Source organism: Pseudopodoces humilis, chromosome 11, assembly GCF_049639895.1.
Source record: "Pseudopodoces humilis isolate 2021_Gansu_Grassland_sample_001 chromosome 11, ASM4963989v1, whole genome shotgun sequence".
In the NCBI taxonomy this organism is placed as follows: Eukaryota; Metazoa; Chordata; class Aves; order Passeriformes; family Paridae; genus Pseudopodoces; species Pseudopodoces humilis.
Window position 1 is genome coordinate 10,894,129 of NC_142210.1, and position 13,877 is coordinate 10,908,005.

Here is a 13,877-nt window from a genome sequence, read left to right on the forward strand (position 1 = left end):
TCCATAGCCCCAGGACTGTGGATGGGGAGAGCCCAGCATATAAAGAAGGGGGAAAAAAATCAAGGATTTTTTTCTTATACATGTGACATTGCCCAGTTTCTCAGGATAGCAGAGGAGAGAGGGAGAAAATAGACATTTTCTAGCAAACTAGAGTATAATATTGAAAAGTATGCTTAACACCAAAAATGAAAGAAAACTACATTTTCATGTTTCATCAGTCAGAAGGGACAGGAAAGGATTAGATCTTGGACACAGGAGAGACTCAGATTAGAAAACTCTATAAAATTGCTTACTCTCCAAAAAGATTGTGTGACATGTTTGTTTTGCTTCTATAAAACATGCTTCTTGTACCCAAAGGCTGTGCTCCCTGGCAAGAGCAATATTTCCAGCTCCCCACTAACAGAAGCATACTGCCACTTCTGATAAGCAATCTGCCGTGTAGTAGAGGGTTTCTGATGCAGAAAGTGCATCTGTAGTGTCTTCCCCAAAGGCTCTTGTCACTGCAGCCAAAATTTAGCCTTAGCATTAATACTGATTTGCTCTACATTTTTATCAGCTTTTAATTTTTAATGTGTTTCATTTCCACTCACAGATCCTGCTAAACTTACATGATCCTATGCTGAGAGAATAAAATCTGAAGGCAATTCTTGTGTGTCAGATGTTCCTTTGTTCCTCCTCAAATACAGTCCTGACTTTTAGGGTCATTTGTCAGAGAAGTGATGTCATGGTAAAATATAGATTGCCTTCAGATTTCCAGTAGATTAGCAGAGTAACTACAGATCCATCACAGCTGAAAGCTGAGGTACTGACCTCAATAAATTACCTGTCCTAGCAGCTGTAACTTTTGCTGCCTACCATTCCTCTCAGTGTTTTGCCATCTCCACTGGCTTCATGAGTTTTGTGGTTTTCCTCCAGCATGTTCATGTCCAGCAGTCAGATCCAGAGTTTACTGATAACATTATGAAAACCGTTAAGTGTTAACATGAGGATGCAGTCTTGTGAAGCACTTGTTTATTTGCAGGATGTAGTCTTGAAGCATCTGCTTCCAAGGGGACAATGGAGGTTTTTGCTGGGATCATCAAATCCTTTAAGTCATTGCCACATTTAAAAAAGGATGTACAAAGTCTGCAAATAAGAATCTCAAGAATTTTAGAATTTTGGAAGGAATTCAGCAGACCTCAACTAGAAGATCCTACAGTTTTCCACTGTGTTCAGTCTTCTCACGGTATCAGGGGAGCCTGCAATTTTACTGGGATATATCCTGTCCCGCTGAATTTCAACAGAAAAGGCTTAAGGCAGATACTTTATGTAACTGCAGTTCACTGAGTGCCTTTTGGTGCCTGACTTGGACTGAAAACAGTATTTTGCCATCCTACTCTGCCAAATGGGAAACTTTACTTGATGCCAAATAGACCTCTTCATTTTGTAGTCAATATTTTGCTGTGATTTTTGACACTGCTATTGCTACTAATTTCACGATTTTTCGGTGAGCACTGTAGGCTGACCACTAACCTAATACATATTAATGTATTAGATCTTAATATAACAGGGATATCTATCATTAATTAGTTAGCAGAGAACTAAAATAGTAAAGAATGCTATTTTATTGCTTTAAAATAAAACAGACAACAAAATGGCAATGATACTTTTGGTAGTATAGAGTTTTCAGAAATACCAACATCCCTATACAACAGCTGAATGTTCTTGTACTCATGCTAGCATCATCTGTGTTTGAAGAGAACTACATTCAACACATTTCTGATGCTACAGGTGTCACAGTAAATTATACTAAGAAATGAGAAAAACCTTTATAAATGCATTTCTGCAAAAATGAACTCAGAATCAACTTTATTTATAGATCACACCCTTTTTTTTTGCTAAAAATGCATAGTCATTACATATACAGTAGTCAGCATCCAAAAGTGTACAAAGAGTAAATTTTCAAACCCTCCCAATAGAACCACACAAAATTCACACTTTTTGTTCATTGCATGCACAGCCCCTTAAACATGATACCTCCTACTAAAGCGTGCTTGAACCTCTAGCAGACAGAATTGACTTTCTAGAAACTGTTTCTCTGTACTATTAACCCCCAACTACAACCACAAATCCTAAGGCATTCCCATGAAATAGCAAAGCCCTACTTCAGAATCCTCCATGTTCTGAGTATGGCCCAGGAAGCAATTGCCCTGAAAGCAGAAGTCTGCTGGTGGCGTTTCCTTACAGGCAACTTAAAGCAAAAGCGTGCTTCCTTCATCTTGGTCAATAATTTATTACTGAATTCAGTGGAATGAAGCAGCATCTGTCTAAGCAAGATGTGAAAATTATTTAACTTTATTCCACACCCAGCTCCAAGACACAAAGTGTCTTGAATGGAGGTCTGTGTCTTTCAGTGCATGTGACACTACCATCTTGTATCTCATCTGAGGAGAAGAGAGTAAAGTCTCAGCTGTAACTTGGGTGTTGGTTATACAGCCCTGACTCAGAGGTGTCTAACAGAAGCTAGGAATATACTTGGATATTGGGAGAATTTCTAAAGGTACAGGCCTTGACTAACAGACCACTCAAACTCTTTGATTTTTTTTTTTGTTTTTTTCCCCTCAGCTACTGCTGCCAGTTAGAAAAACTCTTAAAAACATGATCCTCTTCTCAGTGGTGCTTTTTATGTCAGCCCTTCAAGTTGATGGGCAGAGTGGGTCAGTAGGGTGATTATTCAGGGCTCCTCATATATGACAGAGTACGTATATGTGGTCAAAAGATCCAAGTTCAGATTTCACTCAACCATAGGATTAACTCCATGTTGTTGGTTTTGCAGAACAGCAGGGAAAAAGAGAAAGTTGTTTGAGCAATATAATTTTATATTCTCAAGTGATTACATATTTTTTTTTTCTTAAAAGCTTCATTTATTTCAGGTCTTTTTACTCTGGTAAGAAGCAGTTTGACGTAGTTGAAAATTCCCAATGGCAACTGAGACATAATCATAGTCTTATAGACACTGATGGGAAATCCTGCTCCACTGTTTCATAGTAACTGGAACACAATCCATGGCTAAATGAACAAGGAGGCCTCATGGGTGTTACAATGCTCCTCAGTACAAGTCACCAGTGAGAATTTCTGAAGAAAAGCGTATGTATGTCATGTATGTTTTCTCTTTACTCCTGACCCTTAAGCATTTAGTCAGCCTGTTTAACACTGTCTGGCTCTTGATTGCCCCCCACTTGAAGCCAGTGGAAATTTTGCCATAAGCTCCAAAAGACACAGGATGTGAACATCCTAGGAGTATGGCAATGACAAGGGTTTGTCCCAAGAGTTCACAATCTGGAAACGTTCATTTTTCCTCTCCCTACAAGATGAGGAAAAATATAACATTCTCTCTGCTGGAGTTCAGTAATATTTCTTCTTAGCACCTGGGAGGGTCTTTGCATTTTTAATTGCTTTACAAACATTTGCTAGTCTTCAGAGCAACCCTGCGAGGTAGGTAAGGTGTATTCTCCCCATCTTACAGATGTGGAAACTGAGACACAAAGGGTCAAATTCAACCCTGGTACAATTCCAGTGTTTCACATGAATTAAAATTCATTAAAAATTAACACAGTTTAAACAATTTGCCCTAGATTACAGAACAGGTAGTGGCAAAGCAAGGATAAGAACCCAGGAGTGCCTGGCTCCTCGGCTTGTTCATTTTTACTCTCATGGGCAATGAAAAACAGTTTAATCTGGGCAATTACTACAGGTATGACTTGCTTCTGTAAGGCATGTGGATGGTAATCAACTGAGTTTAGTGCAATAATGCTCTGTGAATGTGCTGCCTCAGAGAGTTTACTTAAACATGAAGTAAAACTTTCATACTGTCATTTTCTGCAAGTGCACTGTTGACAAAAGCCTGACAAAGTAGCTGGATTCAGCAAATAAATAATAAGCAAAACACTTGGACAAGTAAGCAGAACAATCATTTTAACAAAAAAACCCAACATACTTCTGCTTTTAACTGCTACATTTCTACAAGTGCAGCATGCAGATGAAACCTTTCCCTTTGTTTCTAGACTGTAGATTCCAGTCTTGCTAATGTAGCTGCTCAGAGCTTCACAGATAACCTGGACAGCAACATTCAAATTAATACACTGCAGAAGAAATACTGTATCACCACAGAAAACAGGGTAATGATTACAGATCAGGTTTATCCATCTTACATGAAGATGAGCTTGGAGCTCACAGGCTACTCAGAAGTGCCCAGAAGTCAGGCCTACTGAATATATGCCAGTGTAGACTGCAGTTCTAGGCACATGTTGAATGCAATGCGGGGGGTGTCTATGCTACCAACACTCTGGGAAGTGGCCCCAGGAACAGTAACTTCACATCAGCACAGGTGTGTCAGTCTGGAAGTCAGTGCTGGCCAAACACAGAAAGACACCCAGGCATTTATAGGCCACCCTCTGTGCTCCAGTCCCCACCTTGGCTCCCATCCCCCTACAGATTCTACTACAAAAGGTCTGAAAAGCCTTTTTGGTTTTAAACATGAGCTGTGGAATCCACAGTGTAGACCTTATGGCAGGTTATAAAAACATTATGACAGGTACTTCCGCAAGCAAGTTAGTTTTCTAGGATTTCCTTATGCTTCTAGTCTGCAGGTTAGACCTCCTGTCGAGCTTTGGACATGCTTGCACATATTCTTCAGCCATGTGCTTTCACAGCAGAAGTTATCCTCCACCCTTACAAGTTACACAAATGCTGACTCACTTCTATGTGAGCAAATTCAAGCACTATATTTATAGATATCTTGTTCCAGTTTTAATCTTTTTATCTCAGATTTGTTCTGTCCATCAGACACAGCAAATGGAACAATTATCTACATACATGCCCTTCACTGAATAGACACAGACACTCAGGCAACAATTCCCTAGATAGTCTCCACAATTACTGTACCTTTTTAATTTGTAATCACATTGTTTTAAACAAAAACCAGACAAACAAAAATCCACTAATTAGAACTCTCAAACTCTAATCACATCTCTCTCTAGCCATTCACTCTGGATTCAGCAGTCTGCTTACAGTGGCTCAGACAGCAGTGCTTGCAACCAGCTTTTACAAATAATTCCATGAGGTGCTCAAGCCCATACATGTGCCTGAACAATTTGCCAACAGAAACTTCTGAATGAATCAATATTCTTAATATCAGAGCCAGTGGGACTGGGGCTCACAGGCAACTCTTGAACAGCAGTAAGATTCCAGCAAAATTGCAGCTGGTTGCAATCCAGACTTTATACTGTTATCTGTCGTTGAGATATATATAGATGACCCTGTGTGGCCTAACTCCAAATATCAAATGTATTTTTACAAGTTAGCAACAGCCATTTCTGACATTGCCACTTGAGATGTCCTCTACATTGTGACTGACAAGCACAAATATAATCCATTATACTGTATGCTTTAAAAGCCTGGTATTTTACATTTGGCTTTTAGTGTTTGTTTCTGAGCTGCCTTCTACTCATGAGGTTTGCTGTGCCTGGCCTTTCTGATTTATTTCTCAGTTTTTAATTGCAGGTTGGATGTGCTAGTGCCATCTCCCAGGCAAACTCTTTCTACATAATTAGTTTGGATGAGTCATTGGGGTCTAACTACTATGCCTCTATTATTTTAACTTGAATACAGTCTATCTCAAAGATTTTTAGCCTCTTTTTACAGTTGTGGAAATTCATAGCATGACATTGTTGCGGGTCTTGATCCACTGGCTTTCTATTGTGAGTTTTCAGGGTTTTCACAATATTAAAGCACGTTTCAAGGAAAAATAATGTTGTGAACCAGCCTTCTCTCCCACTGGGGAATATCATTTTCTGCTTTGTTGGCAGCTGAAGAAAGCAATGCTACTTTTATGACAAAAATTAGTGAAAATAGGTAAAATTTAAAATATTTCATGTAGTTTCTATTTTCTTTTAATGCAGGTTGGCAAATGAAAACTGAACACAGCCACTCACACAGGGTTATGCAGTTTTTTATGGCCCAACAACAATAACTAAAGAGGCCACAATTTAGACCTGCAACTTCAGATAATTCTAGTCAATCTCCTTAAAAGACCACATCAGGCCCTTCCAGAAATGACATACCAGCAGAATTGTGGTTGGCAAAAGAGTATGTATTTTTGTTAGGCCATTTTCATCATTCACTAAGGATCTAAAATATTCAAACCATTATACCTAAAATGGGTTGAGATAAAAGCTAAATTGAGTAAGTGTAATTTTCTTTTAGCTTATGCACTTCCACTAAGAAATTTTCATAAAGCTGTTACATTGGTAGAGGGCATATCAGTTATTGGGTCTGTGATGACTCTGACCCATGTTAAGGATTTGACTTCATAATCCCTGGCTACAGTACTTCCTATATTCCCATTTTAAACAAAGGGGACTTTGTCTCACAGAAGATTAGGACTGGACTCAAAACACTGTCTTGAGATTCAGATACCACATCCATGAAAATGGGAAAGACCCAATCAGAAATACACTTCTCCAACAGGAGCTGAGTAAAACAGCTACTACACTATTAATGCAGTGTGACACAAGGGTTTCCTAAGGAAGTATCACCCTGCTTTTGACAATGGATTACACAAGTTGTTTCTCACCTGAACTTCAATTTGTAAACCCCTTGTGTAATATTATTGCACTTGTTCTGTCAGACTAAAGCAAAATGCATCTGCTTAAAATCTGCATATGGTTTACAAACATGTATCTAGAGAGTAAATTCAATCTATACTTGGCTCTTCATTGTGTGACAAGGATAATACCTGGGTTGCTCTGAAAAAATACTGCTTTGGAAAATACCTCCTAATTCTTGTCTTTGAACTCCCCCAAAGCTTTTGAAAGAGGACTTCAACACATCCAGCTGCAGCTACAACTAATCAGAACAGGAAAAAGTGGGGAATGATGAAAAAGTGCCATTATCCAGTACTTGTAGAGCCAGATTTCAGGTGCTGAACTCAGATTCAGCAGTATCTTATTCTGCAACTAATATGAGGATGGTAAATCTGGCAGTGCTCTAATTAAAGAGCAGTAGAAACTAGTTCCATGTCGTTTTTTTAAAGATCCAGAATGAGATCTCATGCATCAGTTACTCTCTTTACATCCACAGAACTCCCACCAAGCTTGGCAGGGGTTTATAGAAAGTCTGGCATCTGACTTTGACTCCAGAGGACTGATTTGGGGGTGATTTACCCAGATAGACAAAGGGGCCCCTTAGCAACTCCCTTAGCACAACAGATGTTCCTGACATACTGAGGGAAGAGCCATTCCATTATGCAGTGTCCTTCTTCTTCCTCTGCCCCCGTTCCAAACCAATTTGACCCCTTTCTGGTTCGGTTATTTTACATATCCTTCTATATTATTTTAGTATCCGAGTGGCTACACCAACCACTCACTGTCTGTCTAATTAAAATCTCTCCATCAACTGGTAATTCTGTAAAAATTCACAGCTGTTTTTCCTCTCTCTCTTAAATCTATTGTTCCCTGGCTGAAAAGGCTGCAAGACCTTAGAAACTATAGATAGCTATTGATTTGTTTGCATTTAAAATCCAGTATGTGGCCGCAAAGGCCTGTTACAATATCAGAGAGGAAGATAAATGTCAGTGCATAATCTGCTAGGAAATTTCACATAGGAGTTGGTTAAAAGTCTATGAGAAATCATTGCACAAATGTCTTCAGGTGTATACATATATATACACATATATATAGCTAATAAATATATAGCTAGATATATAAATATATATGTATATACAGAGCTAGTTTAGACCTAATTATTATGAAATTAAGTGGCATTCACCATTCATGCATTCTTCCTAGTAGCAGAGCTAAATTATTTCAGCTTATACTCTAAGCAGCAACATACCAGTAAGCATTTGCTTGCTTCCCCTGGTAACCTAGTAGTTTAAAGAGCACGAGCAGTTCTGCCATGGTCATTTTCTCCAGGAAACCTCCATGAAAGGGACCTGGCTCTTCCACAGGTGTGTTTTCCCCAAGTTTCACAGCTTCTTCAGGACATGGTGGGTCTAGTCTGAGGGTCACCAGTCTGAAGGTCATCGGCCCAAGGGTCTCCAGCCCAAGGGTCACTGGCATGGTGGTCGCTGTCTCGACAGTCGCCAGCCTGGTCAGTCCTGCTTGCAGAGATCTGCAACGTTGAGGAACCTCCTGACGACCACGGCAAGGCAGACAGTCAGGAGCAGCATATACCCCACGGTGCCCAGGTAGGTGGGAGCAGCCAGGGGTGCCTTGAGAAACTCAGCCAGCCCGTCCTCCACGTAGTGCACCTGGTCGTAGATGCTGAGGAAGGTGAAGATGTGGAAAAGCTGATGGCTATGCCCCACGATGTCGAAGAGCCCCGGCTGGATCCGCTCGGGGATTTTGCTGACGTTGAAGAAGGCGGCCACCAGCAGCCAGAAGTAGCGGCGGTAGAAGTAGACGAAGAGCGTGGGGTTGCGTGCGCGGAGGTCGAAGAGGAGGCTCTCCAGCATGATGGGGCAGGCCATGCTGAGCGGCATGGCGAACACGAAGGTGCGCACGGCGAAGGGGTAGGCGCAGCACGCGGCGCGGCTGCGGCAGCAGGCGGCCGTGCAGCCCACGGCCAGCGCCAGCGCCACGGGCAGCACGAGCACGCGGTAGGCCGCGATGGGCAGGCTGCAGTCCAGCTGCCAGCCCAGCCGCTGCTGCACGTAGCGACTCATGGCGCCGGCGTCCAGCAGACTCAGCCCTGGCAGCAGGTAGTAGGAGTAGGCCACGGTGCTGGCAAAGCCGTAGTAGCTGATGGAGGCGTAGTCCAGGTAGAAGAAGGTGGCGCGGAGGCGCGGGGAGAGGCAGCTGAAGAGGTGGGCCGTGCAGCTCATGGCGAAGGTGAGCAGCACCCCCGAGGCGTAGCACCAGAGCGGCAGCAGGGCCGGGTGGTGGAAGGGCACGTCCCCGGCGCCCCGCAGCAGCAGCAGCCGCCCGAAGCGGCTGAGGAAGAGCAGCAGTGGGATGAAGTGGGTCCAGAAGTTGAGGGTCTCATTGGTGGGCTGCAGCACCGAGGCCAGGCACCCCTGCGCCGAGCAGTGCAGCCGCCGGTAGCCCGAGAGGATGAAGCACTCCACGAAGTCCTCGGGCACCTCGTCCCACCGCAGCAGGGCGGCAGGGCGAGGCGGCGGCGGCGCCGCCTCCTTCTTGTCCCCCTCTCCCGCCGGCATGCTGCTGCTGCCCCGGCCGGCCCCGGGCCCGCCGCCTCGCCGCCGACCGGGCGAGGCAAAGCCGCTGCGCCCGCAGCCGCCGGCGGACGATCCGCGGTAGCTCTGCGCCTCTCCGCCCCCGCCGCCGCCCCCGGCAGCATCACTCATTGCAGCAGGGGCAGTGGCGGCACCGCCGCGGCTCCTCCCGCCCCGCCGCCCGGCATCGCGGTAACTGGAAACCGGCGGCGCATCCAGCGCTCCCGAGGAGCGGGAAGAGACGCCCCCGCCGCCCCGGGTAGGGTTTCCCGGGGTGGGAGGCGCTGGACATCCGAGCCGCCGTTAATGATTGATGCCACTCAGCGAAGAGGCGGGTCCGTGAGAGCCCCCGCAGCGAGGCGTGCGGCCGGGCCGGACCCGAGGCACCCCTTCTCGGGCGCAAGGTCAGCTGGCATCGGCACCGCTCGGTGCGGGGGCCTGCCCGCGGGGCTGCTGTGCTGTAAAGAGCACAAAGGGGGCACCGGGGCGCCCGCCCAGCCCCGAGCGCGGCTGCGCCCGCGCGTGCGGCAGGAGCCGGGTGGGAGCACCGAGAAAAGGGAGATGGCCCCGCGATGCTGGGGGGTCCCCGGAGGCGGGACAGACCGGGGAAGTGTCCTCAGACAGGGGACGGGTGGCAACTGGGTGGCGGTCTCTCGTGTATGCTTCGGTAAGGCCGCTGAGACCTGATTTCTTTGGTGACATTATCTCATGCAGTGAATGCAAATGTTATTTTAGGCTAAACGTTCCCGGCCAGGCTGCACGGGGTGAGCGTCACTGACACACACGGCACCCACCTTATCTGCGCGCTCCGAGCGGGGCGGCTGGGAGGAACACTCGGGAACGGCTGGCAGGAGCTGCTCCGTGTTGATCCTTAGACAAATCCTACACTTATTGTCGTTGCGGTTATGCAAGCAGCACAGTTACATAATCAGAATATAAAAATACGGGGGAAAGCGCTGTACGGGCGTTACAATTCCTTAAGGCATCTGAAGGAAATAGAAGGTAAGCCACAAGTGCAGGTGCAGGTAGGGGCCAGACTAAGGGATTGCTCTCTGCTGCTTCAACGTGTTTCCTGATGGTCTTAAACATCCTATAGCTCTTGGTTGCCAAAAGTATGTTTTACGTGGTGATATCCAGATACATGCATGGTCACATGGTATAAACTGAGGTCAAGTGTAATTAGGACATTCTGTCCAAAGCTTTTTATAAAAATCTTCTATTTGATAGTGAATCACAACAATGTGAAAAATCTTCTGAACAAGGAGGCAACCAGAAATAAGTTTTTTTAAAGTTAGCAGGAAACAAGTCTTAAAAGTGTGTTGCTGAAAGTGATTTTCAATGCATTTTTTATTCAAAAGTAGAGCAGACTGATGACACTGCTTATAATCTTTATAAAAATTACATTACACAGGAGACCTGCTAAGAAAATAAACATAACTGAACAGTGCTGAAAAGCTAACATGAGGAGCAAAATACTAAACAAAAGACATTTTTCAGGTAGCAGACCTAATATACTCTGATGGCCATGTGTTTTAGAGGGGGTGCCTGCTGGAGTGCAGGGACATGGCAAGTGAACGCTTCTTGGGGAGTGACTGACAAAGCTCTGCCTGCAGGGAGCCTCAGGAGTGAGCAGGACCCTGCTCCTCCTGGACCCAGCAGTGTGGGATTTAGGGAGAGGAAAGGCTCTTGGGGGATTACTGGAAATTGCTGAGCCTCTGGTAAAGGTCAGGCTTCTCATGGTGCTGCTCTTCACTAGAGTGGCCACAGTGAAGAAGAGATTCAGATGCTGGATGGCCAGATGCTGGACTGGGTGCTGCATCCCTGCAGATGCAGGTGGTGGGGAGGGGGCTGTTCGCTAAGGAATACCGGCCCCTGCCCTGCTCCTATCACCTCACACATGCAGGTGTTCCCAGTAGGGCTCTGGTGATCCTGTCTCCCAGTCCCCCATGGCAGTGACACTGCCATTTGTGGTGGCCAATGCTATTGCATGCCCTATGGGAGAGGACCAAAGTGACCATGATCTTCAGTCTCTCTCATCAAGGTTAGATAAGAAGGGGTGGTTGACTGAGAGCAATCAGGTTTTAGACCTGCACTAAAGAGGCTGTTGGAAAGCCACCAGCAGCTGTTGCAACAGATGGTGTCTAAAGAATGACAGAATCCACTGCAGATTGGGAACTGCTGGCCTTGCAGTGGCAGCGGGGCTCGTTTGACACGTTCTGACTTTCTTGCAGTCTCCTGACATTTAGGGATGTGGGAGGCTTTCAGCCCTTGTGCCTTGGGGAGTTCTGAGGTATGGCCTGGCTGCCTGGGAGAGCCACCCACACGGTTTATGGCCCACTGAGGCAGCCCAGGCTGGGAGGAGCAGGTAGGGTTTGCTTGTGATTCAAGACTGACAGTTCTGGTGGACGCTGGACTGTCTGGGTGTTGGTGGAGGTACACACTAATGCTTTAGCAGCCACATTTATGGAACTCATTGCTAATGATCCAGATCTTTTGCTTATTTCCAGGGCAGACCCATCACAGCAAGAATGATCTCTGAGCATAGCCTGGGCTTTCATGAAGATCACTGCATACATACTACATTGAATTTTCTCCTCCCAAGCCAGCTGTGGGATAGTGTGAAGGAAACCTTACAATTTGAAGCGCTTACAATCTCAAAATAGCCTCTTATTCATATGTAGTCCATCAAGGTTAGTATTACATGACTATTATGTGGTAAGCCAGGGAGAATCAGGACTTCTGGAGGTCACAGAGAGGAGTCCATGTAATGTAGTGCATGAAGAGCCTCTGCATTTCTCTAACCAGAGTTTATATTTAGAAGAGCATGGTCAGCATATACCACGGTTTCTCCTGGCATGTGTAGAATTTTCTGCAGGCTTTCTCTCCAAATAACCTTTTAGAAGACTCTTAAAAACTGATGAAGGTACTGTCTAATAAGGAAAGTCATGGAAGCTAATGTTAATTAGTCCTGGATGAAGACTCAAAGGAAAAGATGTGCTCAAATACCAAATGTGAGTTTGTTTCTACATTATACTTTTGTTTTATTCCATGTTGAAGTAATTTCTGAGGTGTTATTTTGTCTGAAATATCAAAAGTCCTAAAAAGTTCTAAATTACTTCAACCCTACCCAGTGAAATCATGCCTTTTGGTTCGGAAATTAAAAAAAAAAAGCTAAATGCATGTTTTGCACTCCAACATACTCAGCACACTAGGGAAGAGGTTGTACTTAGCCCTCTTACATGCACAGGTTTTTTGAATTAATAAAGAAACTAATTTTAAAAAATCCTTTAAAAGAAAGTAGTAATATGACTATGCAGTGATAGTGTTTGGAAGATACTTTTGAAGATAAACCTTTAGCCTCACCCAATTCATCTGATGCTGGCAAATATCAGTCTTAGTAGCACTTGCTTGACTTAATCCTTTTACCATACAATTCCACCTGTATAATATATTTTTTTTCTTTTTATATCTTTACTTCTAAGAAAGAATTTGATTATTTCTTTCTCAGTAAGTTTTATCTGAGTAAAAACATTTACCCTCTTTGTTTCCTCTGGATTTTTCTCCTGCACTGAAATCTTTTTAGCAACTCTGACTATGTTGTGACATCTTCCATGGAACTCTTCTGAACAAGAGAGAGGGTAGAATTTGACTCTATTTAAAGAAAAGGAAGCTTTAGCTTCATCTAACTTTGTTTTTGTACCTCATGGTTGCAGTTTCTCTGGGAAAACATCTGAAGAGATACACAGACATAAAAAATGGTCTTTTTGTTCTTTGGTGGTTTTTTTAATCCTTTCTTAAATGTGTATTAATCTCTTTAAAGTAATGGCTTGATGGGTAACCTTTTACTGCAGTGATTACAATACTTTGTAATAATTGAGTAGACACTGTGCTTTGCTCTAATACTGAAGCGATTAACTTGCCTTTGGAGATTGTACTCCACTATCTTTTTAAGACTGGATAAACAGGAAACCTTGCGTCACTTTCTCCTGCTTGAGTAACTAATTAGGGTCAATTATACTTTATAAAGCCTCGGTAGATAAAGAAAAGTGGGAGTGATACCTATATTTTAAAGCCTCACCTGGAGGAGAGAAAAGGCAGATGTTGTAACAGGGAATAACAGTAACCAATGCTATCGTGGTTGCACAGCAATGTCCATTTTAATGTCTCAGTGATCAGAAGCTTCTAATTATCTGCCCTTTCTACCTTGAAGTTTAATATCTTCAGGTTTGTATCCTTTATGCTTTAAAAAACAGCAAGGAAACACATCTGAAAAAACACCAAACAGAAAACTGGGTAAAATACTTAACATTTAAATAAAATTTCTCTGGAAGTTTGGTTGTTGTCTTTTTAAAGTTCCTGTTTTTGAAAGATTTGAGGTAAAACTTGCCTTTTTCTTGACAGCAGCAAATCTGAACGTAAGTACTGCTGTGAAGTTAGTTTCACTGTGGTGAAGAATAACATATTGGGTGAGTGCATATTCAATGTTTTCCATTGTTAAAATCCACCAATGTCCCAGATTACAGGGGCTCATGGTAAGAGCAAAGTACAGATTGTCCTTTGCAAGGGTTGCAGGACCGAACCCTCACTTACAAAGTGCATAACTAAGAAATTGTTTTGTTTGTATGTGCTGAGTGGGAGTGTTTTGCAGAGCACAAATTGCTAC

General features: G+C 43.9%; 1 protein-coding gene across 1 annotated transcript; it reads right to left on the bottom strand.

Moving 5' to 3' along the window:
- Nucleotides 1-1,831: 1,831 nt before the first annotated feature.
- Nucleotides 1,832-9,454, bottom strand: PAQR9 (progestin and adipoQ receptor family member 9). Its single transcript, XM_005527069.3, has one exon. It carries the CDS (start codon nucleotides 9,344-9,346, stop codon nucleotides 8,132-8,134), a length of 1,215 nt encoding a protein of 404 aa, XP_005527126.2. The 5' UTR covers nucleotides 9,347-9,454; the 3' UTR covers nucleotides 1,832-8,131.
- Between the last annotated feature and the right edge of the window lie 4,423 nt (nucleotides 9,455-13,877).